This window comes from Oryzias latipes, chromosome 22, assembly GCF_053564925.1.
Source record: "Oryzias latipes strain Hd-rR chromosome 22, Olatipes_Hd-rR_3.1".
Taxonomy (NCBI): Eukaryota; Metazoa; Chordata; class Actinopteri; order Beloniformes; family Adrianichthyidae; genus Oryzias; species Oryzias latipes.
The window spans coordinates 16542632-16568344 of record NC_136258.1 but is presented as its reverse complement, the minus strand read 5'-3'; the positions used below and the strand labels follow the sequence as shown (position 1 = coordinate 16568344).

The window sequence follows — 25713 nt, the reverse complement described above, 5'->3', positions numbered from 1 at the left end:
TCGTTTTGAAAGTGAGATGGCAACTTTGTCCTGCTAGAAATAACAGCAGGAGAAAGTTGGGTGGTTGGAGTTTGGTGACGCCATGAAGAAGGACTATTGGTCCCCATTCAAGGAGATTCTGGCAAACCATCCGGCACCCCAGAAGGGGAAAGTAGTTTTCTGCAGGCGCTGTTTTCAGTACAGAAGGGGGAGTTGTTGTCTTTGACTAGGAATATTGTTGGATCTCAGTATTTCCTCCATCCTGCTGACACGCCTCCTCTTGAGAAAGCAGGGGCTGAGGACTTTGGGGTGGAGCCACCCATCACCCAAGCTAGTCACCCTAATCCATGAGCACCAGGAATGCCTTGCCACAGGGGTGCGCAGTAGTAGCGGTTTCAGGCACAGGTGTGCAAATTTAACGGTGGGTGGCGGTAACAGCGGCTCAGTTCTTGGAAAAATTTCTGTGCCACTATTGATTTCCTATTATCTGTTCTATCACAGAGTTTATAACAGCCTGAAACCTGTGAACTGCTGTCCGTACAGCTGATCCTGTCTCCTGTCACACACAGCTCGCGTGTGTGTGAACGAAAGGGGAGGGGTAGTGGGCTCAAGCTGAGAGGTGGAACGCGCACAAGGAGAGCTGCCTACTGCGCAACACCAGGATCATTGTGTACCTTTAGATGACTCAGCTCATGAAAATAATGTCATCCTTTATGAACTATTGCAGACATTTTAATGACGGGGCTTTATTGTCCATAAATGTATTCTTTGTCTGCCTGTGGTTTACTTGGTGTCAGTATTTGACATACAGACAGCAGGTAATGCAGGAAAACAGCTGCACTTATGAGATCATAAATAAATAATCCATAATTTAGGGGAAAAATCAGCACAATGTTTTTACCTATTTCTTCAGACTAAAAACGTTAAATTTATTGGTGCTGCTGTGTGAATGTTTCAGATCAATTTACATTTAATATTATTTATTGATTGAATTATTTTTTCTCACCATCAAATGGTTCAGCTGGTCAAAATGTTTCTAGTTTAAATAAGGACGGACAGATTTTTTTAATTCAGGCACTTTAAGCTTTTCTTCTGTTTAAGACTATAACAGGGTTTCATTGTTTCATTAAATAAATTTCTTATTTGTTTAATGTGGATTTATACTGCTTTTTTAATTGTTAAAAGATACAATTTTAAGGATACTTACACAATTTTATAGATACTAAACCAATATATTGTCAGCGCGGCGAGTGTGTGGGGGTGGTAGGATGGGTGGTTAGGGGGGGCCTTGCAAAAAATAATTGAGAAGCACTGCCTAGATCACCATCGCCAGGTGATTTTCACCCGAGCAAAACTATTTACATCAATTTCAATATGTCGCATGTGAAAGAGTTTGTGCCTTTAACAGGGAAGTCTCACATGTCCCAAGAATGGGTGGACCAAAGACCAAGTTTCTAGTATTATTTTATTGTTCTTTTAGAAATGTTTTGTTCTCAAATTCCCAATTTTTCAGTAATCTTTGAGCATGTTTTAAGGAACTCTTTCAATTTAATACACATACCACAGTTGTGTAACTGTGGTATGTGTAATAAAAGAAAACGAATATATCTTGTGTTGTCATGTTTTGATCTATTTTTTATGACAAGTACCTTTTGTTGGGTATATTATATGGGGTAAAAATCACCGGGCAAAAGTGACGGTGTACTTTTTATAGCGGAAGTGTTCTAGGGTTAACCAAAGCCCCAATAGATCGAGTCTGAAAGTTCAGTTTCTAATTTGCATGGTTGATTTCAGATTGTTTATAAGTCGTGTCACCTGACAACCCCCCTTCATTTATCCGGACTTGGAACCAGCACATGAAAGCATTAGATTATGGCTTCTTGTAGTTGCATTATTGTCTTTTTTCTTTTAATTTGCATACAGTGGTCCCTCACTTGATAAGTGTCAAAATAATAATAATAATAATAAATAATATTCAAATGACGACTGTATACGTAAAATTATCCTAATTATATTTTAGAATGAAACCCTTTGAACTGAGACCTACTCACTAAAAAAATAAGTAAAATACTAAACTAAATAAAATATTGACCTACTACATGGTAACTAACTTTTTTTTCCTTTCCTTTTTTTTTCTTTTAACAGCACAGAGAACAGAACAGGATCCTACACAAAGTTTCCTCCATTTTTAGGAGAAAACCTTCTAAACATACTAAACTAAAAACAATGTCGACCTATTTAATAATAACTAACCTACTTTGGGACTCACTTCCCTTAATAAAAGAGACCATTGAAGCCTATCTCAATTTTTGAGATAAACCTTGCAAACTTGGATCTCTTTTTCAGAATGTGCTTTTCAAAGGTTTTAGCCACGACAAAGTCACAAACTGACTGGTCCAAGTTCATGCACATGAGAGATACACTTTCTGGATATTTACAGAAATTGATCAAATTCATGTACGTCACTTTTTCCAGGCCTTTTATTGTGCCATTTTCCAAATTGAAATCATAAGCAAAGCACATATCCCACAGGACATCATACAGCCTTTTGAAAAGCAGTTGAAAGTTGTCCTTGGAACATGTATAACCTGCTTTTCTGAAGATGTAAGGAATTGCAACCGTGAGGTACTCGTTTAACAAGGTGTTGCAATTTTCCATCTTGGCCTCAAGAATTTCTAATTCCTCAGGTGACAGGAGCTGTATGTCCACAGACATTTGGCTTTTGCAAGATTGACTTGTGGACATTTCCGGAGGGCCTGATTTTAAGATTGACTTCTGTTCATTTGTCTTTTCCTTGCGGTTGCATGACTGGATTGCAGCAACTTGCTTTTTCCGAGCAGAAGTCATCTTTGGGCAGCTGTTGAGATCTCTGCACACAACCTTTTTCGTCAGAAGGCTTTGTTTAAAGATGGCTGCAACAAGGTTGTCATGTATTTGATCCTCCAGATCCATAGCCATGACTAGTGGAATGGCATTTAGCTTTAAACTTTCTGTGACCTTTTTATAAATGACTTTGCTTAGTCCTCGAAAGTTTTCCTCACTTATGTAGCATTCCAAGGTCTCTGCTTCCTTCCAGAGTCTTGTAAAGAGGCGCCTCCTGTAAAGTTCAAACTTGTCATTGCATAATGAGGTTTTACTCTTTTTGAAGGTGCGTTTTATGAGATCCTCCACCAGTTTTTCAAGAAGGGCCTTTTGAGTTTCTTTTGCTGCATGCAGATCCTTCTGGGCTTTACCATCATCTTTTTTTTGGAATGTTTGGGTTCCAGCATTACTTTTTTCGGCTGTGAGCCCATCCGCCGCAGTGGAGCAAGCTGCCTGCTTTGTTCCTTCTTTGCTTTTAGTTTTTTCGCAAAGATCCCCAAGTAACGTACAGAAGCTTGTTACCATTAAGTCCAAGTTCTTAGAACAGCTTTGTACGTTGTTGGATTCCCTTTGCTTCAACACCTCCTCGGTTATTAAGACAATCAAGGTGTTGCAGGCGTGGGATGATGTGGGGTCTTTGCTGCTGTGGAGGACTTCCATGAATGCTGTGGGAACAGTCCTGGTGACAAGGTCCATCACAGCTTCCTTTGTTCGCAAACCTTCATTCCTGTTTTCCAAATGTTTTGAAATCAGGTTTACGATCCTTGACATCAAATCTCTTATTATTTCTTTGGATTTGACATCAGGATGTCCCTTCATCAGCTGTGATGTCTGTGACTTTGAAAATCTGAGCAGGTCAAATTGAAAAATCAATTTTATGTCCGTACTCAGATCGCTGTTACGACACTGGGCCATCTCTTTCCTCATGTCTTTCTATCTACGACCACAAACATTTCACCCAGTTTGATTTCTATTTAAGGATAAATCTGATTCCCTCAAAAACACTTAATGACATTATAAGATGTCATATTAACAAATCATGACATCATTAAGTGTCAAATAAACACATCATGACATAAACACATTGTGATATCACGAGCCCCGCCCCCACCCACTCGCAGTAATTACGTCACTTCTCTTCATCATAATGACATCACTCTGACACACACACACACAAACCTCAGGTTTTAGCTTTGGCCACTAATTTAGTTTTTATTTCCAGTTTTATTTTATTATTACTGTATTGTCGTTTAGGTAAACAAATAGGTTTTTGAGACGGACTTGACTAAAAAACAATACAGTAGTGAAATGCGTTACAATTCTGAGACGATAAAACTGCAATGAATCAACTCGGTACAACAACGCCCCGTGGTGGCCTAATTGGTGAACTACACAGCAATGAAGCGCTTTTGCTAGCTTAACTTCAATTTTCGTCCTGGTTTTCCACGTTCGAAAATGAAAAATTAGGATTGGCTATAGATCTATACTCTAAATCATGCTCAGTGGGAGAGTGGAACATTCCTATTTTTTTTAAATGGAAATGAAAATAATAATAAAATAGTAAAGTAAAAAATAACTGTCACATTTTTCCCTGAGTGCAGGGAGCTAATACGAACAACCATAGCTGTTTTTTTTTTAAATCTCTGATTTTATCGAGAGCCTGAAGAGTTTGATAGACAAAAAGGGCTCAGAAAAAAATATTTAAACGCAAAAGCAGTAAAGTCCCATTTACATTTTTCGTAAACATGCTAGCTCAGAGTAATTTGCTGGGGATTGTGGGAAAATGTGTGTCATTTAGCACTGGCGTTTATTTTTTGGCCAGACTCATGACACCTTGCTTCAAAGGGCGGGGTCGTATAGTGAGTGACATTTTGACTATTTCTATAACAACTGTTTTTTCCCTGCTAGATGTAATCGTGTCATATCTCGTTGAAAAGCCTTTTTTAAATGTCGGTGTGCTTACCGCGTAAATAGAACTAAATTATCCGCAAAGCCACAAATTCAACCGGCACGAGCGGGCGTTGTAAACGAACGGACACAATTCCACTAGAATACATCTCCCAGACAGCAGTGGGTCTTTTTACGTGTCTTTCCACTGCGTGGTGGGATGTGGATGTAGAATTTCCGAAAGACGAGGGTATGTCGTGCTAAAAGACGACAGTATATCTGGCATTCTGTGGAAACTTCCCACAAGATAATGGAGCGGAATTGTTTGAATACATGTAGCTTTGTAGCTAAATTGATCGGTAACTCTGTAAAGCTAAGTCAGTGGGAGAGTTATGTCACTATCATGTTAATCTCAGTTTACCGAGGACATATTAGTTTAATTCGCTTAAACTAAAAAACCATTTTGATAGTGCAGCCTTAAGTTATAGGTCGCTGCTGCAATAATGTTTTAATTAATATCCAGCTTTTACATTTTTGAACTAACGTTTTAAGATATTGGACTTTTTTTTTTTGTATACATTTCCTATTCAAATGGACAAAGCAGACTGCCCATCCCAAAACAAAACAAAGGACTTTTCAACTCTACGAAACAGGAAAATCTGTGCCTCCAAAGCACAACAATCATCCTTCAGCCTTGTGTCAAAGCACAAAAATGTCCAACCTGCAGAAATGTCAAAAGATGGCACACAGCTTCCATCCCCTCCAGGCCACGAGCCAAGAAACAAAACACTCCTTATTCTTGTTGTGGTGTTGTCTTTCTCTACACGCTTCTACAAGTTAGCAGAGCCCCCTCACGTGTGGTGAGTAACTTGGTCTATCTTATCCATGTGGCCGTTCTTTTCTGTTAAGTCTGTCCATTCTTGTTGCAGCTGGGATGAAACGCACTTTGGAAAAATGGGGAGCTACTACATCAACAGAACCTTCTTCTTCGACGTCCATCCGCCTCTCGGGAAAGTGAGAAAGATGGCTTGTATAGCTGACAGATTGTCGCCCAAAAGCACTGATATATTTGGATATGTCTGTTTGCAGATGCTGATTGGTTTTGCTGGTTTTATGACTGGTTATGATGGTACTTTTCCCTTTATCAAACCTGGAGACAAATATGAAGAACACAACTATCTCGGGATGAGAGGAGTATGCTGCTTTTTGAATGCACCAAACCAAAACTGGAAAGTTAAATCTATTGAGGTGGATTTATTAATGTTTTCTTCTTCTTGTTGTTGTTGTTGTTTTTTGCACAGTTTTGTGCTGCACTGGGCTCCTGCCTTCCTATCTTTGCCTACCTCATCGTGCTGGAGCTGTCTCAGGCTCAAAGTGCTGCTCTCATAGCAGCCAGCCTGCTCATATTTGGTTAGTAATCAACACGTTGAGTTGTTCAATAGCATAGAAAAACATTCCAATGATATTTAAAGTTCAACATTCGATGTCTTTTTTTTTTTTTTTTTAATCTTCACAATGCCATTTTATATTTGCTTTGATTTAACTTCTGCGTCCTCTTGGTCCTTGGCTCTTTTTTTCCATAAAGACCCACTCCGATCAAAGTGTTTCCAGTTGTCTTTTATTATGATTGTCATTTTTTGCGAAAATCAAGAAACCTCGTCGTTTTCTAGGAGTTTTCTGCACAGCAGAAGTACTTTAAGTGCCTCAGAGATGTGGGTGGGACCACTGCCTCGGAACAGCCCCTCCTAGATACCGAGAGCTCTCTGTTTACATGCTCTCCTGGTAGTTCACAGCACCTCAATATCCAGCAATATCAGAGCCATCCAGCCATATGGTTTTGAGTTAGCTCGGATGAGAAAATCAAAAATTTGCATACAGTAGATCGGTTTGTCTCCAAGTGGATGCATCAGAGTAACAAATACGCTTTTCTTTTTTTTTACTACTGCATTTTTTCATCTGCTCCTGATTCTCGTTGATATATATAAATCAATACTTAGAAAAACAATCTTGAGCCTAATTTTCTTAATTGTCTGAAAAAATGCAACAAGAACATGTTAAAAGCATCAAAAACACTTTTCTTTTTGGGTGGGTCTTTAAATATAGAATTACCTTTAAAAAAATCTTCTCCACTTTGCTTATAGACACAGGCTGCATCACTATCTCACAGTACATCCTGTTAGACCCAATACTGATGTTCTTCATTATGGCGGCAGTACTGAGTATGATCAAGTTCAACCAGCAGAGATACAGGTAAAAGAAAACAAAAAAAAGTGTGGGTTTTATTCTCATACTTCATTACTCTTTTCTATACTTTATCATTTATTATGTGTTTATTTAGTCATTAATCTTAGCTTACTTGTCATGTTGATAGACGAGACTAAATGAAGTATTTACTTTTTAAGGATAATTTCTTCCATTGTGTTGTCAAAACTGCCAAACTTCCAACTGAATAGCATCAGTAAAAATCTCATTATGCCCTCCTCCCTCAGGCCTTTCACTGCCCCCTGGTGGATGTGGCTGGTACTGTGTGGCGCAAACCTCTCTGGGGCTGTTGGGGTGAAGTTTGTTGGCCTGTTTATAATCGTTTTAGTTGGCCTGAACACAATTTCGGACCTTTGGGTTCTTTTGGGAGACCTGAATCTGTCTCTGGTAAAAGTTGCTGAAAGGTCATGCACAGAGTTAGTTTGTTATCAACCAGAGATTCTATCACCTTTTTTTGTTTTTTTGTTTTAGGTGGACGTTTTAAAGCACTTGCTTGCTCGAGTGGCTGGGCTCATCCTCCTTCCGCTCTTCCTCTACGTTACAATATTTGCAGTCCACTTTGTTGTGTTGAACAAAAGGTGAATGGTTGGAGTTTGTGTGGTGGCATCAACTGCACCACTTAACTGGTCCTGTATTTTCCCAGTGGGCCCGGTGACGGTTTCTTCAGCTCTGCTTTCCAGTCCCGCCTAATTGGAAACAACCTGCACAATGTATCCATGCCAGAGTGTGAGTCCTGAATGTTTTTTTTTTTAACCATGCACAATTAAAAACATTAAAAAAAACAGGGGAATTCTGGGAAAAAATGTTACCCTAAAAGGCAACATACGAGGTAAAATCTCACTTCATTCCGATGTCCCCTTCAAAGACTTGATGTCAACCGCTGACTGGTTATCTATCTCTTCCATCTCTGAAAATTAATTAGTTTCATCTCCATTTGGGTTTGATACATACATAAAACAGCAAATTACCTTTTAGTTGCTGTAAAATAAGGTAAAATATTTAAATTGGCATTTGAGCTGTTGTTTTAATGATAAAATCAACTTGTTTTTTCAATGCAGACCTGGCGTACGGCTCAACCATCACAGCAAAAAACCTCCGTATTGCTGGCGGTTACCTTCACTCCCACTGGCACCTCTACCCAGAGGGGGTTGGAGCAAAGCAACAGCAGGTTCATCCTAATGTGTTGCATCCTTCGGACATGTTCAAATGTCACGCACGTCGGTCTAAATGTCATTGATCTATCAGGTTACAGCCTATCTCCATAAAGACTACAACAACCTGTGGCTGGTTCGAAAACCGGAGGAGAACGATTGTAAGAAAACATTTCCCTTTCTTGAGTTAATTATACAGTTAAAAACAATCTGGTCAATGTAAAAAGTCTACATAATAATCGAACTCAATGGTTCCCAACCCTGGAGGCCGCTGACTTGTACTGGTCCATGTGACAGTTAGTACCAGGCTGCAGTGAAAAAAAACATCACCTATATTTTTTCCGTTTTATTAACTGTCTGATTCTGAAGGAAGTGTTATTTTCACCCGGGGAGTAAGTCGGTGTAGAACGGCTGCTCCTCGTGGTTGGGTGTCGTGAGTTCAAATCCATTGCTGAGTCAAACCAAAGACTCTAAAATTGAGACCCTTTGCCTCCCTGCCAGACACCAAACGATTCCAAAGCGCGGCTGTGTCTGCAGCCCACTGCTCCCTCAGGGGATGGGTCAGATGTGGAGAGCAAATTTCACTCACCTAGATGATTGACAGCTAATGGCGTTTTAACTTTACTTGCCGCAAGTCAAGTCGCTCGGTCACATCTTAAAAATACATCAGCTACTCTCTTTAGCCGGCCGCTAAATTTGGATTATGAATTTGTTTTTTTAAGCTTCCACTTTGACAGTAATGGTTTTGAAGGGAAAATCTACATCACACCTTAATGGTTCCTACACCAAATCTAGTGTACTAATATAGTTTAAACCAGCTGCAGATATTTTAGAGGGCATGAAGACAAACTTTGTCCTCAAAAGTTAAGGAAAACTGGAGGCTAAAAAAATAGTTTTTTTTTTAATTGAACAGGGCGGCCTGTGAACAAATTGTGTGGGGTTAAAAAGTCCTGAAAGAGGCTGGGGACCTCTGATCTAACTGATCTGTTTGTCTTCAACAAGCTGAGTCCAGGACTCCGGTTCTGGTTCGTCATGGAGACATCATTCGACTGGAGCACAAAGAGTAAATGTCAAGTTCCCATTTGCCGTTCAGTTTCACAAAAATGAAACCAGTCATTGAATCTTGTATAACTTTATTCCTTCAGAACAACTCGGAACCTCCACGCCCACCGTCAGGAAGCTCCTCTCACCAAAAAGCATTTTCAGGTGACCGGCTACGGCATTGTGAGTACCAGTGGTCACATGACCTCAACTTTCATTGGTTTAAAGAAGATAACGACCAATAACAACAGAAGCTTTTTATATCTGCTATTTATTTATATGACTTGTTAACGTATGAAAAAATCTCTAAACTTAACATTCATTTGGCCTGCTGTTAGAATGGAACCGGAGACTCCAATGATCTGTGGCGAGTGGAGGTTTGTGGAGGCCAGAGGGGCGACCTGGTGAAGGTACTGCGGAGCAAAGTTCGCTTTCTGCACAAAGCTACCGGCTGTGTCCTCTACTCCTCTGGAAAGACTCTTCCAAAATGGTACAACCCGTTAAGGTTCGTCTTTCTCTCAATACCTGCAGAACAAGCGACTCATGTTGGGTTTCTCCTTAGGGGGTGGGAACAGGTCGAGGTCACCTGCAGTCCTTACTTGAAGGAGTCTCCAAGCTCACAGTGGAACATTGAGGATCATTTTCATCCAGAATGTAGGATTTTTTTTATTTTATTTTTTATTTTAAATTGGCAAGCACTTTGAAATGTTTTACCCTTCGATTGTTCGGCAGTGCCCAACATTAGTTTGTCCGTGCTGAAGCCCAACTTTCTGGAAATCTTGTTGGAGTCCCACATAGTTATGATAAAGGTGAGTGACATAAAGTGATTGAATAGGAAAAAAAACTGTTTTAATGCCGTGTGCAAATGATGAAACCTGTTATTTTAGGGAAACAGTGGCTTGAAAGCCAAAGACAATGAGATGAACTCCAAACCTTGGCACTGGCCTATCAACTACCAGGTACATCAGCTGATCAGCCTATTCATTTGCATTATTTACCTGCTCCTAAGTCTTAGTGTTATTGTTTTAATGAAGGGCCTGAGATTTTCAGGCGTAAATGAGACGGAGTATCGCGTTTACCTGCTGGGAAACCCAGTGAGTCCTCTAGGCTGACCTCATGGTCATGTCATCTTATTTTCTTAGGTGTTTCGAAACAAAAGAATTCACTGTTAAAATGTCTCCTGTAGGTGGTCTGGTGGATAAATCTGGCCTCTTTAGGGCTGTACGTCATCATGGTGGCAGTGGCGTCCATTGCCATAAAGAGAGGTTTGCCCTTGAACCAAAGCCGACTAGGTGAGGAGGTTGATTTGGTCGTGGCTGCAGCCGAGATGCGCGGATGAAAGAAAACGATGATGAAATCTTCTGTTTCAGAGCATTCACGGCTCCTGAAGAGAGGAGGAGGCCTGCTGCTGCTCGGCTGGCTGCTGCACTACCTCCCCTTCTACGCCATGGGCCGCGTCCTGTACTATCACCACTACTTCCCCGCCATGCTCTTCAGCAGCATGCTGACGGGTAAAGCAAAAGCTTTTTCCAACTCTGAATAAATGAAGCACACAGCCAGACGTTTAAGGTTTAAGGCCACCATATTTTGCTTTAAAAAGGAATTTATCCTCTGAAGACTGCAGATGTTTTGCTGGCAACTTTCCACGCCTGTTCAAATCCTTTTTTTTAATGAATTGAATAGAACTTTATTTATAAAGAACTTTTCATAGAACAGTAACGCAAAGTGCTTTACAAGCTTCAAACTTTTTAAAAAACAAAATTATAAAATGCACAGAATGTCCTCCCGCACCCAACATAATCAAACATTAAATGACACATAAATTAAACTTAAATTATAAAATACAAATAAAAAAACAAAGTGGAAACCTGACATGATGCTGATTTTAGGAAATATTTGCCATGCCACAGACTGACCCAGTCACTGTCCCAGCGTGACCTCCCGGTGGGAGTCTCCATGTCGTTAAAATGCAACAATTAGAGACTAATGATTGTGTTACAGGAAAAGGTGGGATCAGTCTTTTTGTTGAAAATAACAAAAACAAAACATCAGTGTTTTGCCTCAGAAGAGCATGTGCTGTCAGGTTGGTGCCGTCTTTTGAGGGTTGTCGCCTTGTTTCAACAGGAGTTACACTGGACATCCTTCTTAAAAGCTCTGACCTGCTGCTCCACTCTGTTTATTCTGACCGGCTGAAAGTTGGTGGATGGCTGCTACTTCAGCTCAGCATCCTTTACAGGTGAGACTCATAAGAGAGCCCTAACTTTGCAGTTTATATCAGGTGAAAGTAACTCTTCTCGTAACTTTTTGCATTGCAAAGTGCTAAATACTGTAAGGCAGACCTCATATTTACATCTAGTTGGTGGGAATGTAAAGGCAATAAAGAATTTGTTGATTTTGAGTAGATCTTTGTCTTCCTTCCAGTTTCTACCTTTTTCATCCTCTGTCCTATGGCATGATGGGTCCTCTTGCCCATGAGCCGGGCAGTGCCATGGCAGGCCTGAAGTGGATAGACTCCTGGGACTTCTAGTTATCCTTGTTTGATTAAGATGTCACAGACACGGAGCATTTTGAGCCGAGGGAATTTCAAAACATCAGTTTGAGTCTAAACATTTCATTTGTCTTTCTGTAAGAAAAAATGTGAATTCAGTCAGTTTGGAAAGCAGATTGTAGAATCTTTTAAGATGCACTGGAGTTGTCACCAAGTTGCCTTTAGTGACAAACTAAATTCCATTTGAAAGAGACAGTAGTTGTTGTTTTTTTTAAAGCCAGAACATTTTACATGTATTTTTAGTTGAGATTGTCCTGAGCTTTAGTATTATACTTTTGATTTTGTGTTTTTATTATGTTGATCAATAAATTGTTTTATTCTTGTATTTCATGTCCTGTTATATTTGCAAAATTTACAAACACAAAACGAGATGTGCCGCAAAGTCAAAAAATTGGAAAACTCAATATATATATATATATATATATATATATATATATATATATATATATATATATATATATATATAATAAATTGTACCGTTTTTTTATGTATACTTAAGTTCAAACTTGTAAAATCTGTGAAACATGGGCCTAGTAAACTAAATGCAAGAAATTGTTGTTATAAAAATATAAACTAAATGCAAAACATTCCAAATCTGGGATGTGAAAGTCTTGTTTAATAATTGAGTTATGGTTTTTCTTTCCAGAAATAAAAACTAGAGGGAATAAAAGGTGATTTAAATGTCCCCTAAGGTAAAACCATAAAATGTACCAGCATTGTAACATTTCATTGAGACTATGGTGGGCTTAAATAAGGGTCTTTTCATTAAGTTATGACAGTAATGTTCGTACTACAATTTCTAAGACGATATAAATCTTTGAATAAAACGAACAGTAATCTTCTGTGCCTCTTGTAAACAGCGCGAGCACCATTGCCGCCCTCTAGCGGCGTAATTTTGAAAAACATCGCCACACCTCAAAACAGAGCGCGGCCGCTGCGATTGGTTGTTGCATGTCACATGATTATTTTGAAGATGGCGTCTCCAAATGGAGGTAAATTTTAATTCTTCTCTCCGATACGCTTTGAATACATCGCAAATGTGACAGTTTCGAGACATTTAAGTCGTTAACAGTTATAACGCAGTGTAATGTGAACACCCAGAGGTAACGTAAAATTTGTCGTAGGACTAAATTCTTGTTTAATCGGTTTGTTTTTCTTCCTTTGTTTTTCCTGATTCTGGGACTGACATTGTCCGCCGTTGATGATGACAGCAGCAGTCCAGATTGTTCTTCTTGTTGCTTCGTTTGGCCGTTTGGCTCGAATTAGCATCAGTGCTACATTTAGCACTTAGTTATTTTTCTCTACTTTAAATTAGTAGTAGCTGTTTTGGTTGCTTGTTAGATTTTGTGTGACTGTTCGACTCCTTTGATTGAAAATGGAATCAGTCTGCTATTAAGTATTATGTCCGTAATGAGTATCTTTTAATGTGTTAAAAATGTTGAAAGCAAATTCTAAAAAGTTTAACAGTCTGCAGAACCAATAATGTTATTAGTTAGTAATTCACACTCTGTCAAGAGTTATTGAAATTTTGGATACAATTCTCTATATTGGTGAAGGACCAGTGTTCAGATTTGATAGCAAAAGTAATTGTTGATAAGAAAGAAAACCCTTTATACATATACAGACAAATAAGAAAGAAAAGTGTCTCTAACAAGTGTGCCAAGAAAAGATCCCCCATACCATCACACCACCACCACCAGCAGCCTCAACTGTTGATACAAGGCAGGATGGATCTATGGTTTTATGTTGTTGATGCTACCATCTGAATGTCCCAGCAGGAATGGAGACTCTTCAGACCAGATGTTTTTCTAATCTTCTATTGTCCAGTTTTGGTGAGCCTGTGTGAATTAAAGCTTCAGTTTCCTGATCTTAGCTGACAGTAATGGCAGCATTAGGTGTGGTCTTCTGCTGCTGTAGCCTATCTGCCTCAAGGGTTGTTCAGAGATGCTCTTCTGCAGACCTTGGTTGAAACCAGTGGTTCTTTGAGTTCCTGTTTCCTTTCTATTAGCTGGAACCGGTCTGGCCATTCTCCTCTGATCTCTCACATCAACGAGGCATTTCTGTTTAAATGGCCAAACATATTTTTACAGCAGTGTAAGAGTTATTAGTAGATGATCAGATCACCACATGACTATGACCTCTTTGAACATTTTAATTGATCAGTGTTTGTACGAATCTTAAATGAATAAAACCATTTATTCTCATTCGAAACTGCCTAATTTTAAGACCAGATAAATATTAGATTTTTTCCTCTCTTTCTGTCTAGATAAAACATGAAACAAAAGTTGTTTTTAGGTTTCAATTTTTGACCTGTTTATAAAAAGTTACTTTTTAATTTTTTTTAAATTAACATTTGGCTGAATTTTATAGTTGACCACTGATTTCCAAAAGCATAGAACTTAAAAAACTAAAGAACATGTCAAAGTGAACCACTGTGTGCTTCTGCAGGGGAGGATTTTGAGATTTCGTTGCTGAGTTTTGAGAAGCTGGACAGAGCATCACCTGACCTGTGGCCAGAGCAGTGTAAGTTTCTATCCTCCCACGCCCAGCTGATAAAAAATTACTTTGTAATTGATTCTTTATGTGAATTCTCACACAGTGCCTGGAGTTGCAGAGTTTGCGGCAACTTGCAAAAATGTGAGTTTAGCTCTGATCTAAAGATGCAGGATTGACTCTGCATAGACTGATTGGAGTTGAGACTTTGTATGTTGTTGTTTTTCTCTTTTTATTGCAGCCTATCACCACCTCTCCTCCAAAGTGGATGGCTGAGTTGGAGAGTGAGGACATTGAAATGTTGAAAGGTTGGTTCAGACAGCTGACATTTATCCTGTATAAACCTTAGGGAAAACATTAAAAACCCACTCTGATAAGAAAAACCGTGTTTTGAACATGTTCTTGTGGCATTTGATATCTTGACATCTGATAATGGAGGACACGTATAAAGAAAATTAAGCTTGAAATTGCATTTCTGAGTTCTTATTTATTCAAATCGTTGTGAATCAGGAGCAGATGAAAAAATGCTGTTTGAAATTTCTTATTTCTTAATCAATATTGCTCGCCATTTTCGTTTCTAAGGTTAGGTTGGGGGTGTGAGTGGCTGTAAGCTAGCAGTAGAGTGTATAAACTGATGATCTACTGCAGCTCTGCTCTAACTGTCCTTAAAAATCACACAGTGTTTTTTTTCTATCTCGGCAAAAAACGGCATAATCATTCATTAAAAGACCTCTGGGAACGCCTTTTAACCCTTGTGCTATCTTAGATGACCCCACCCTTACATTGACGTGTTCTTCCGACCATGACAAAGGTGGATAAAGGTGGAAAGATTTCATGTAATCCATGGACACCAGTGAAGATCATAAATCATTGAAGAAAAAAAGTTCAGCGCACTGTCTAGTGGGTCTACATGACCCAACTCCCAACGTTAAAGTGCCTAGGATAGCACAAGGGTTACAACAGATCAAAAGATCAAATCCGAGTGGGACTTTAAATAATAATTCATGTTTCTTTAGCTAATTAAGTATCTCTAAATGCTTTTATTTAGTGTGATGTTATACCTCTGCAGAGCTGGGAAGTCTGACTACAGCCAATCTGATGGAAAAAGTCAAAGGACTTCAGAATCTGGCTTACCAGCTGGGTTTAGAGGAGTGTAAGTATAACAAAGACACTTCACCACTAGGGGGGGCTAAAAGCATTTCCACGCAATTCTCTGCCGCTGAAGTCTTTGGCTGCTTCCACATTCAAATTCCAAACAGGTTGACCTCACTTGGATTTCAAAATGATAATTTAGCTTTTTTTTTAATTTTCTTTCTTTTTAGATCACATTTGATTTACACAACAGGAGTAAATTGACTTCATGGTTTTCAAATAACGGATTCGGGTCAGTCTTGTTCGAATGAAAAACATGAAGCAGAAGCTCATGCAACAAATGCACAAACATTTAGTTTAATGCAAAATCTATTTATTTAATCCATTCCCCACCGCCTCCATTGTCCTAATCCTTGTAGAGTGTGGATTAAGGAGCTAAGTGCTCATATGATGCTGAAAGCAAAATGCGTTCATGTCTGCTCCAGTGAGTTTTTGCAGAGCTGATGTGTCTTCCTTATGTTGATGGTGGGTGTGTTTGGACCACATAAGTGAACTAAGTTGTTAAATGTACCTAAAGCTAACCTCAGTTGACGTACTCTGAAAGTCATAATTTTGCCTAAAAATGGATTTATCAGAACAAACATTTCACATTTCCCGTTTGACTCTCATGCTGCTCTTGCTGGGTGTAGAGATGGTGGATGTGGGGGGTGCAGGGCTGCAGGTTTTGCACTCACGTCATGTACCTCAGAATGACAGGACACAATGATGGTTATTATTGGTGTCAGAGCCCCCTGTAATCGGTGCCTGTTTAATGCTCTCTGGTTTAATTTTCTCCTTTTCCCGGCTGTCAGGGGAGGCCCTGTAAATCTCAGCCACTTTTTCATCATGTTTGTGCACTCTTCAGTGCCCGTAAACACGCTCTGCAGAGGCCGCCCCGGAGACAGGGCAGAGAACAGGATTTACAGCCCCTCCCCCCCCTCAGCATTTGGACCATTAAAACAGGGGGCCGGTTAATGAGCACAGCAGCAATCAAGCAGTGGAAAACTCGCCCAGCACCACCGCGAGATGAGGAAATGAAACCCGAGCAGACCACCGCCGTTTTACAACACTCGAGTTAGTACATGTGCACCGTTATTGATGTGACGTGAGACGCAGCACGCGCCTTCCGCCACCAGCACGCCTCAAAATATGGTGAAATGGCAAACGCCCAGTCAGTCCCATTGGGGCCCGACGCGTGCCTCCTCCTCAGGCCCCAGCTGCTGCTCTGCCCATGATGAATGCCTCATTCGTGGGCTGCAGTGTGGGCATCAAGCCCCAAGTCTCCAGGGAGCGCTGAGGACTCTGATAAGTGCTGATATTGGAGGTAATTGAAAGCGGAGTGTTCCCGTGGGAACGCAGCGCTGAGCATCAGCTACTGAGGCAGCTGGGAACAAGTTAGCGGCTGTAGCATGTGCACACCTGCAGACTTAAGGAAGAACAACACCATTTTACAGTTTTTAACCTAATATGTTGTATTCATTTACGATGTTAGTGAATCTGTAGCAAAAATGCATTAAAAGGATGGACAGTCTAAAATGTTTGATGTACCACTCAACATTAAATTCCATTTTGGGCATTGTAAAAATGTATATATTTTAAAAAAAAGCTTTTAGTTGATCATTAATAATGAAAGGAGCATTCCTGTTGTAATAGCAAAGTGCTTTTTTTTTCTTGCTTGTCATATAAATTCGTGTTGATGCAGCAGCATCTTAGTATACGAGCAGATGGCCGGTGTAGGTACCGTAACCGTTCGGGGTCCTTTCGACTGAAGGTAACGTCACACTACGGTAACCCCACTTGGACAAACTACGTAGCGTCGAGATCTGCTCAAGCTCTACAAATTTTCATTTCACGTTCCCTTTTGTAACCTAAAATTATTTTCCCTCATAGGTTGTGTCTGACATTATTCTTTGCAATGTTTATAGAGAGATTTTGCCACAACCCACTTTGTAGAAAGATCTGTGGCTGTTGGAATGAACCTGCTGCTCCACACAAGCGAACCACGTCTCTGATCAGACCAACTGGATTCTTGTTTAGTGTTTGCAGGCAGGGACGGTGCTTTGGCATAGTGTGCGGTCCGGAGAAGGGTTAGGACCGCTGTCCGTTTGGCTACAAATGCACTTAATAATAATCAGAACAATAATAAAAGCACGTTTAGAAGATAATCTCTCTCTGTGTCGGAGCTCTGTTTACAACGAACCGCATTATATATTCTTCTTTGGTAGTATCGTAATTTGTCCAGACCAATCACTATCTGACACGTCATTGGACCAATGTACAGCCAATCACATAATGTGACGTCAGCATTAGTCCCAGGACCCCGAAGGACCCCAAACGCAAGTTCCAGGCCGAACGGTTATGGTACCTACACCGTCAACTTCTGTAATTAGTTCTTGTGGCATTTTCTCATGATGGAGGGCATTTATAAAGAAAATTGCATCGTAAAATTGCATTTCTAAGCATTTCTTTAATCAGATAGTTGTGAATCAGGAGCAGACGAAAAGATGTTGCTAGAAAAAGCTTGTAGGCACAAACTACTCTGGAAATGCCAGTACCTCCCTGCTCCATTTCATTCTGAGGTATCCGCTGTTAGCCTGTAGGAGAACAGATGGGTGATGGGAAGTAGGGGCGGGCTTGCTCCACACCAACAGTCCTACCCACAACTAGGAGGGGAATTTCTAATGAATGACTACCGTGCTTTAGAAACTATGACTTTGGCTAAAAATGTCATGATTATAATCAAGCGGCCGCTGGGAAAGCTTTGACAATAGATCACAGGATGATCGGAGTGAGACTCTAACAACTAGAAATATAGAAGCAAACCAACAAAGTCAATTCTGTTGTCGTTGCAGGCAAGGCTCTCTTTTAATTATAGTTTGTTTTTAAAAATAAACAATAGCGGCCAAAAAGACACAAAGGATCATTGGAACAGATAAAAAAAACATCTCAAAGACCTGTTTTATCTTTGATCATGTTGTGGAAAAGGCAGGGAAGTCCTGCTGCTCAATAATCCAAATTAAATCACCTGAGTTTACAAATGGATTGTGGGCTTAAAAATACATAACAAAGGAAATGATCTTATTTACTGTCTATAGTAGTAAGCAATAGATTTTGTTCTCCATATGCTTTATTACCAGATTTTTCTTTAATATCATACATAATGAGGGACTTATTGATTGATTCATCTTGACTGTTAAATATTTAAAATAATTTTCAGACTTTTTTTTTTAAAGAAAATACACACAAATGGTAGAAAAAAAATCTAAACACAATTTTATTAAGATTGTGATGGTAATTAAAAAGATAAGGTCAGACAAAGGTCACTCTTGAGTCAAAAAAGCCTTCATAAGGTAGATTTTTATCTTGTTGCAGCTTTATTTTATTTGTTTTTTCATACTTTTTTTCCTGATCTCAAACTATTTGGGAGCTAATATCTGAGGTGAGCTTTCTCGCCAAATGAGCCAGTTCAGTCCAGCTCAAATAATTGTACACGTAAACTTCTGATGTGTAAAAGAAACAACCCCCTGGTCCTCCTGGGACCACCTGTTGTGGTCTCCTCCACTCCTCAGATCTCCTGTTGTCTGCCTTAACACCAGGCAGCCCAGACCCGCTGGTGACCCTGTTGCATCTCCCTGTGTGAAGGTGAGAATGAAGGGCACCCGTCCCTGACAGCTCCTAATGGGCCTGCGTTCACCCCCACCTCCTCCCCACCCCTCAGGATCAATCTCCAGCCTATTAGAGGCATGCCGCTGCTGAATATGATTGCATTCAGTGGGCCCCAGTCGCGCTAATGTGCCTTCATCAATCCATCGGGGCGGGCTGACCGTGGGGCGGGCGGTTATGAAGTGCCTGTGCTGACAGCCGCCGAATGAGGAGCAGTGCGCCTCCTCCTCTCCCCACCTCTACCCTGCTGTTTGACTGGATGTTTTCAGCGTATTCATTGGGCTCAAAGATGCTGTTCGAGTTTTGGATTGTCTTTAGATAGTTCCAGGAGAATTTTGCTTCACATAAGCATGTCCTTACGGTGCAGCTGCAGCGGATTGAGTGCGTCTGCAGCTGGGTGGGTGCTGGAGCCGTGTGACAGAACAGAGAAGCCGGCGCGGCGTGCACACACACCTCCTCAGCCCTGCCTGCCTGCTGCCTCCCTGAGCAGATCGGAAATGACATCTCATTTCCATAAAGGCATTAAGAATTCATTGGATTTTCTTTCCCAGCTAATCATAGTCTGGGTGTAAAACCTTTTAGGCTTTTTAATGAATGATTTTTGACTGATTGCCTATTAATAAGGACACGTCTTGAACAGGCACAGGCTGGGCCAAGGGGTTGAGAGGTGCAGATGTGTTTGTTTTGGTGTGTGAATGTGTGTGTGTGTGTGTGTGGCAGCCAGGCGAAAATGCATTGGAGGATGAGGAAGCGGGGGGGGGGGGGGTGTTGGGACATAAAGAGGAACCAGTGGCTCTCCTGGGAAATCACCGCTCGTGTCTGCATCTTAAATATCCCTGTGAAGTATCAATAAGTGGGTAATTGAATTTTGAACACAAACACGAGCATCAGGTGTGTATGTTGCAAGGCGGGGGTACTGGGGTGGGGTACGTCAGATGAATATGTGCGCCTCCAAGTGTTTCCATGCTCGACTGTTTTGTGTGTATCAGCTCCTGTGTGTCTCCCTCTTCCCCAGGGAGGGGCGCGCAGAAAGCGGATGTTAAATCCATTAAATAAAGCTTACACCCCATAATGGCACGGCAGGTTTAGGAGATGGGCAGTGAGGGTCAAAAAGTTAACTTTTTTCGGATAAGTGAATTCGGGTGGTCAGAATGGGCCTCCAGTGTTGCAGGGGGGTGGGGTGGGGGTGTGCTAAACGATGATTGCTCTGGGTTTATACACAGCAGAGTGCTGTTTGAGGCCTGTGGGACTGACACCCATAAAAGAGGAGAAAGTGAGATGTTACACAGCGGGGTGTCCTCTCCTCCACATTTGCATTGGATCCACCTGGGATTCGCCAAATGAAAATGATTTACCGTCACGGAGCAGAAAATTGCAAAATCATTTGGGCCGCGACAGCTTCCTGTTTAGATTACAAAATACATTTTTAATAGTCTGTAGGGCACATTTAGCTACTTGAGGAGAATCTCCATCACTGCCTTTTTGCCAAGCACATCATGAATCCAAAAAACCTTGGAGAGTTGTGGGAAATAATGATGTCTTCGTCATTTGATTTTTTTTTTTTTTTTTAATGACCCGACTGTTGAAATCAGATATGTTAGAACTCTTTGATAATTAGATGGCCACAAATCAACAGGGCAAGGCGACAGCCTGCAGAATCCATAAGGTGTCATTTAGTATGGATGGCAGTCGTAAAAAGGTGCTGATTAACTTAGTGCAAAATTAGTAATTGACCTTTCTAATCAACTAAACAAATCTCTAAGTCCCTCTAATCAGTATTGATCTGCTTTAGTGTATAACAAATTGTGTGTGTGTGTGTTTTTGTGTGTTTTTGTGTGCCTCCATCAGCGTTCTTTTGATTGCTTGTTCAGATTGAGGTTCCTTTCCTTGTTCTTTTTTATGTTCTTCTGAGAAAACATGAACAAATATTAACAGTTACTCATTTAATGGACTCGATTCTTGTGGCAAAACAAGATCAAGGCCAAAGCATTGTATTTGATGAACCGTTAAGCTTTTATTGTCTCAGCGAAAGTTCAAGATGTTTATTGTTTTTTATTATTATTATTATTTGACATGTACTGTCTAAAATAAGTGTTAAAGAGGTTTTCTGCTCATTTTGAATATAATGAAACCTTACTAGTTTGGGTTATGGTCAGATGGTTGAGTAAAACATCTAGTCAAATTTCATTAATTAAAATGAATGAATTTGTCTATGCAGTGTGCTTTAATGTCCAAAGCCAAGTGGGATTTGGGGGCTGAGGGTTCTTCACTTAGTGAGGTTTGAATGGTTCCTCCTAGTCCTCCCTTTAATCAGTCTTGTGGGTCAACATTCTTCTCTGAGTAATCATTGAAGAGAAAACGCCAAGTTTTAACTGCCAATATTTTTTTTTCCTTTTGTTATTTATTATGTGTCAAAAGTCTGCTGGTGATTTGTTTTAGAGCTTTGAGGTAAAGCAAGTTTAGTTAAGATGGCAACACCTATTTGCTTTGCTTTAGATCCATTTCAATTAAGTGGTGGAAATCCTGTTTTCTGTGTTTTTGACATGTTCTTGTGGCATTTTTCTCATGATGGAGGACATATATAAAGAAAATTAAGCTTAAAATTGCATTTGTGAGTATTTCTTTATTCAAATTGTCTTGAATCAAGAGAAGACGCAAAAAGCCTCTGGATAAAGCTCGTAGATGTGACGTAGAAGCTACTACGGCAAGCCACAAGCTCCCTGCTCCACTCAATTCTGATGCATCCGCTGGTAGACTAGTAGATCGTGTACGTCTTTGTTTTTCTCTTTTGAGCTGGGATCTGGCTCAAACCTCTACAGCTGGATAGCTCCACTGGTAACGTTAAGTCTGGGTTGTGAGGGGCTGGAAGCTAGCAGGAGAGTGTAAACACAGGAATGATGGGAAATGAGGGTGGGCTCACGCCGACCTACCCGGATTTCTGATTAACTCCTGCCGCTCTGCAGAAACTGCGTCTTAGAAAATAACACAGGTCTTTTATTTTCCCCCCAAAAAACAGGATGATCTTACTTAAAAGACCACTGGGAAGGCTTTCAAAATAGATCAAAAGATGAATATAGTGGTACTTTAAATCCATTTAAATATCATTATATTTTATGCTCCAACTGAAGCACTGATGTATCTAACTGGAATCTGACATCCAAGTTCCCCTCGAGCTGCATTGTTTCGGTTGATTAGCATGGTGGTTTATGCATTTCTGGAGCTTGAAATCAAAAGATCCGATCACAGTGGGGTAGATTAAAGTGGACGTGTAAAGCAATGGTAAACTCATCCAAACTAACTAGACTGTATTGAGTGTAGCTTTCAATCCGTGGCACAACAGTTGCATTTGCACATTTTCACAGGAAATTCCAAGTAAATATTATCAATCTCTATCAGGTTTGTGTCATATTCAAAAGGACAAATGGGATGTGTGGTAGTTGTAATGCGTTTTTTTTTATCTTCACTAACACTTCCAAATTCTTTGCTTTAAATGTGCTTTGCTGTCAGACTTTATTTTTTCCCCCTGTCGTGTTAATGCTGGAAAAACGCAAGTATCATCATCGCAATGACACTTTTAGGGTCACCCCAGTGTAATTGCTTTCCCTCGCCTAATTTTAATGGCTTCATTACAACTCGCAGAGCCCTCCACTCGCCCGGGTGACTTTGTTTGGGGGGATTTGAAGGGACAGCAGAGTGCAAAATGAATTCATCCCATTTCGGTTAGCATCATCTTTACCCTAATGATGGACACCTCAAGGTGACATGACCCCCCCCCCCCCCCCCCCCTCCCATCACATGCACCGTTTTTATTCCACCTTGGCCGGCTCGTTTAAATTACTAGATGCCCCCTCTTTTTCATTAGCCACTCCTACATCAACAGAGTTAGCAACCGGTCCAGATCCTGATCACTTTCCCCCCTTTTTACAACCATTTTGAAGGTGAATGGGTTTTTATTCTTTGTTTGTTTAATGAGGTTATTTCTGTGCTGGTACAAAGTGTGAGGTAAACAAACAAATATTTCGACCGGAGAGTGATTAACTGTTTTCTTTCGGTGCGTTTTCTGAAAAAAAGATTCACAGCTTTTAAGAAAAAGTTTAGTTGTGATCAATTTTAAATTTTGTAGCCTATTCTATGGAAAACCAGAAAAAGAGGCCCCAACTAAGATGGAAATTTTTGTTTATTGTGAATAATTAATTAAGATTTTACTCTAACTTGTGATATTTTAAGTAAATAGAACAGAAAAACATGAAAACCCAGTTTTCCCTTTGATCTACACTACACTGAAGCAGCACTCATGCGTTAAGGTTCTTTTGTGGCTTTGTGCATCTCCACTTTACCTCACTTGTATTCAAAAAATGAACAGATGTTTGGAGAAATTGCATCCTGTTACGACACAGATGAGACTTGGCAGTCAGAACCGCTCATTGAAGAGACTAAAATATTTGATTTTGAAAAAATAAATATGGTTTACATTTTTTTCATATAGGATTTCATGTGCTTCTGTTTTCCAGCCCGAGAAATGACCAGGGGAAAGTTCCTGAATATTCTGGAAAGACCCAAGAAGTGACATATTTTATTCCTAAAGGGATTTGGATCTGAGGATTGCAAAAAAAAAAAAAATGTACATTAAAGTTCAGACTGTTCATTCAAAATCTAAAACCAGAGCTCCATGCACATCTGGAGCTGGTCCTATCCTCTGAAAGCTTTTATTTTCTGCTTATCTGTGATTTAATTGTCCCTATTTATTATTATCTTTTAAAAATTGAAGGCATTTTGCAGTTTATGATATTGTATAATAAAGTTTTAAATTACAAAACGGTGCTTGCTTTAGTTGTGTGGTAACTGTTTTAATTATAGCAATAACTTCATTCATAAAATTCCTCTGCCGTTCCTCCAAGTGCAGCACCTCTTGGCTTTGGACAACAAGGGGCCCTCGCGGCACGCACTACTTTCCCGGATACCAGGCCATGTTTTCCGCCTAATGAGTGCTGGAAGCTGGGTTCCCAACACAAAACATTGTGTAAAAATAAAGTGCTCGTTGACGTCGCCGTTAATGAGGGTTGGCACAATTTCGGCGACCATTTATTTACTAACTAGCACACTGGTGTCGGAGCGGCCAAGGAGGGAATCAGACAGGCATGCCGAGAGGGAAACAAAAAAGAAGTCCATCCGCGGTAATTAGGCGAGACAACGCCGCGGACTGTTCCCGGCTGGACATGTCGCTGCGGCTCCGGCGGCTCACTTCCAACAAGTTGCACTGCACCCCAGGCCGCTAATAAGCCCCTAATCGTCCTTTCGATTCATAGGGACTGAGGCCCCTGGTGCCTCGGTGGCTTCAACCCCATCGTCTCACCCCTACGAGACGGGAGGAAATGACCGAGTGTGTAGATTCGAAGCATTCCCTGAACGCACCACGCACTTACTTTTTGCTGTTTACAGATCCTGCGAATAAAGTGTCATTCAGCACGTACTGCCAAAAGCATCATCCGCAGTTCACTACTGAATGAACTTTAGTTTTAGCTCATGTTTTGCAACTGATGTGAAACTGTTATTTTAAGCGCTTCAAAAGTTTGGATTTAATTTATAATCCATGATTTTGTAATGTTTCAGCTGAAAGTTATTACTAATCCGTATAACTCCTCTCAATTTTAATGGCTAAGGACTAAAAACAAGTTTTGATTTTAGTCGGTTATTAGTTTATTTAGTTAACATTAAGGTGCAATAAACTAAAACCTATTTGTAAGTTCTTAGGCCACGTGCCGCATAACAACACAAACACAAATCAATGAAATGACTTCTATTTTATCCAAATGAATTCTAACCAAATCTACATCTTTAAAACGCCATCCTTTTGCTTTTTAAGGATCCCCAAATGCATCCTGTCCGTTGGAACCAGCTGCAGGTGGACACTTGTTGAAGCTGACTGCTGAACATTGATCATTCAGTGGTGCGCTCGATAATGTGCACGCCTGTCACCCCATTGAGTGGCAGATCCGGGCGTGGACGTTGTGGGTAGTCGCCCAGGGGTGGGGTGGCGGTGGGGTGTGGCTTGTAATGAGATAAATAAGTAAACCCACTGTCACATATGAAGAATCATTTAGATGCTAACCTTAAATGTCACCAAACTGCCCATGGGCAGTTTCCCATGTGACTACTTAAGTTAAAACTAAAAAGTGGGCGGAGTTGGATGGCGTTTACACCATTAAACGTTTAGCATGACGTGATCTCATTTAAATTGCTTATTCTTACACTCATTTAAGGTTTTGTGTGTCTGCTTTAATGTGTTTATTGTAACACGTGTTTGATTGGGGGTTCTGTTAGGAGAGGGGGCGGGGCATGGTGCAATGAACGAAAATAAAAAAGTCTGAAAACATCAATTTAGGAAAAAAATGAGGAAATAAAAGGAATAATATTATATTAATAATATAATATAATATAATATAATATATAATATTGTTTAGGTGAACTTTGTGGGGATGAATTCAAGGTTTTATGCTTGTCCTGAATGAAGTGGTCTTGACTTTTCTGAGTCCAAGTGAATCCTATAGATTGAAGTTTGGTATTTTTATTGAAATTAGGTGAACTCATGTGTCATTGCAATTAAGAAATACTTTTATTTTGAAGTTTACTTCACCTCTGTTGTTGTGCCATGTGCCTATGGCATTAGCACAAAGATGAACAAATACAAAATTCAGT

General features: G+C 40.2%; 2 protein-coding genes across 4 annotated transcripts; both read left to right on the top strand.

Moving 5' to 3' along the window:
* Positions 1-4941: 4941 nt before the first annotated feature.
* Positions 4942-12055, top strand: pomt2 (protein-O-mannosyltransferase 2). Its single transcript, XM_004082335.5, is given in 22 exon segments — positions 4942-5536; positions 5539-5588; positions 5658-5742; positions 5818-5922; positions 6030-6138; positions 6870-6978; positions 7218-7377; positions 7462-7568; positions 7634-7716; positions 8049-8158; positions 8236-8302; positions 9144-9204; positions 9287-9365; positions 9521-9672; positions 9745-9836; positions 9915-9991; positions 10070-10141; positions 10217-10276; positions 10369-10474; positions 10553-10693; positions 11307-11418; positions 11604-12055. Coding segments are annotated over 22 exon segments (2139 nt in total). The 5' UTR covers positions 4942-5440; the 3' UTR covers positions 11710-12055.
* Positions 12056-12571: 516 nt separating this feature from the next.
* lin52 (lin-52 DREAM MuvB core complex component) lies at positions 12572-23833 on the top strand. 3 transcript variants are annotated; one of them, XM_023951941.2, is made up of 7 exons: positions 12647-12722; positions 13509-13562; positions 14179-14253; positions 14330-14367; positions 14465-14531; positions 15293-15376; positions 23529-23833. In XM_023951941.2, the coding sequence occupies exons 1-7, from the start codon at positions 12689-12691 to the stop codon at positions 23582-23584; spliced, it is 408 nt and encodes a 135-aa protein (XP_023807709.1). In that variant the 5' UTR covers positions 12647-12688; the 3' UTR covers positions 23585-23833. The 3 variants fall into 3 exon arrangements, with proteins under 3 accessions (XP_023807711.1, XP_023807709.1, XP_023807710.1); XM_023951942.2 differs by lacking the exon at positions 12647-12722 and adding an exon at positions 12756-12833; XM_023951943.2 differs by lacking the exon at positions 13509-13562 and having other exon boundaries at positions 12572-12722.
* Positions 23834-25713: the final 1880 nt, after the last annotated feature.

What these genes read in the sequence shown, in the direction of transcription:
- lin52 (XM_023951941.2), top strand. Translation starts at nt 12,689, where the DNA reads ATGATTATTTTGAAGATGGCGTCTCCAAATGGAG. An exon ending in GATGGCGTCTCCAAATGGAG is followed by an intron (nt 12,723 to 13,508) that starts GTAAATTTTAAT and finishes ATGTCCCAGCAG; the next exon opens with GAATGGAGACTCTTCAGACC. An exon ending in GGACATTGAAATGTTGAAAG is followed by an intron (nt 14,532 to 15,292) that starts GTTGGTTCAGAC and finishes ATACCTCTGCAG; the next exon opens with AGCTGGGAAGTCTGACTACA.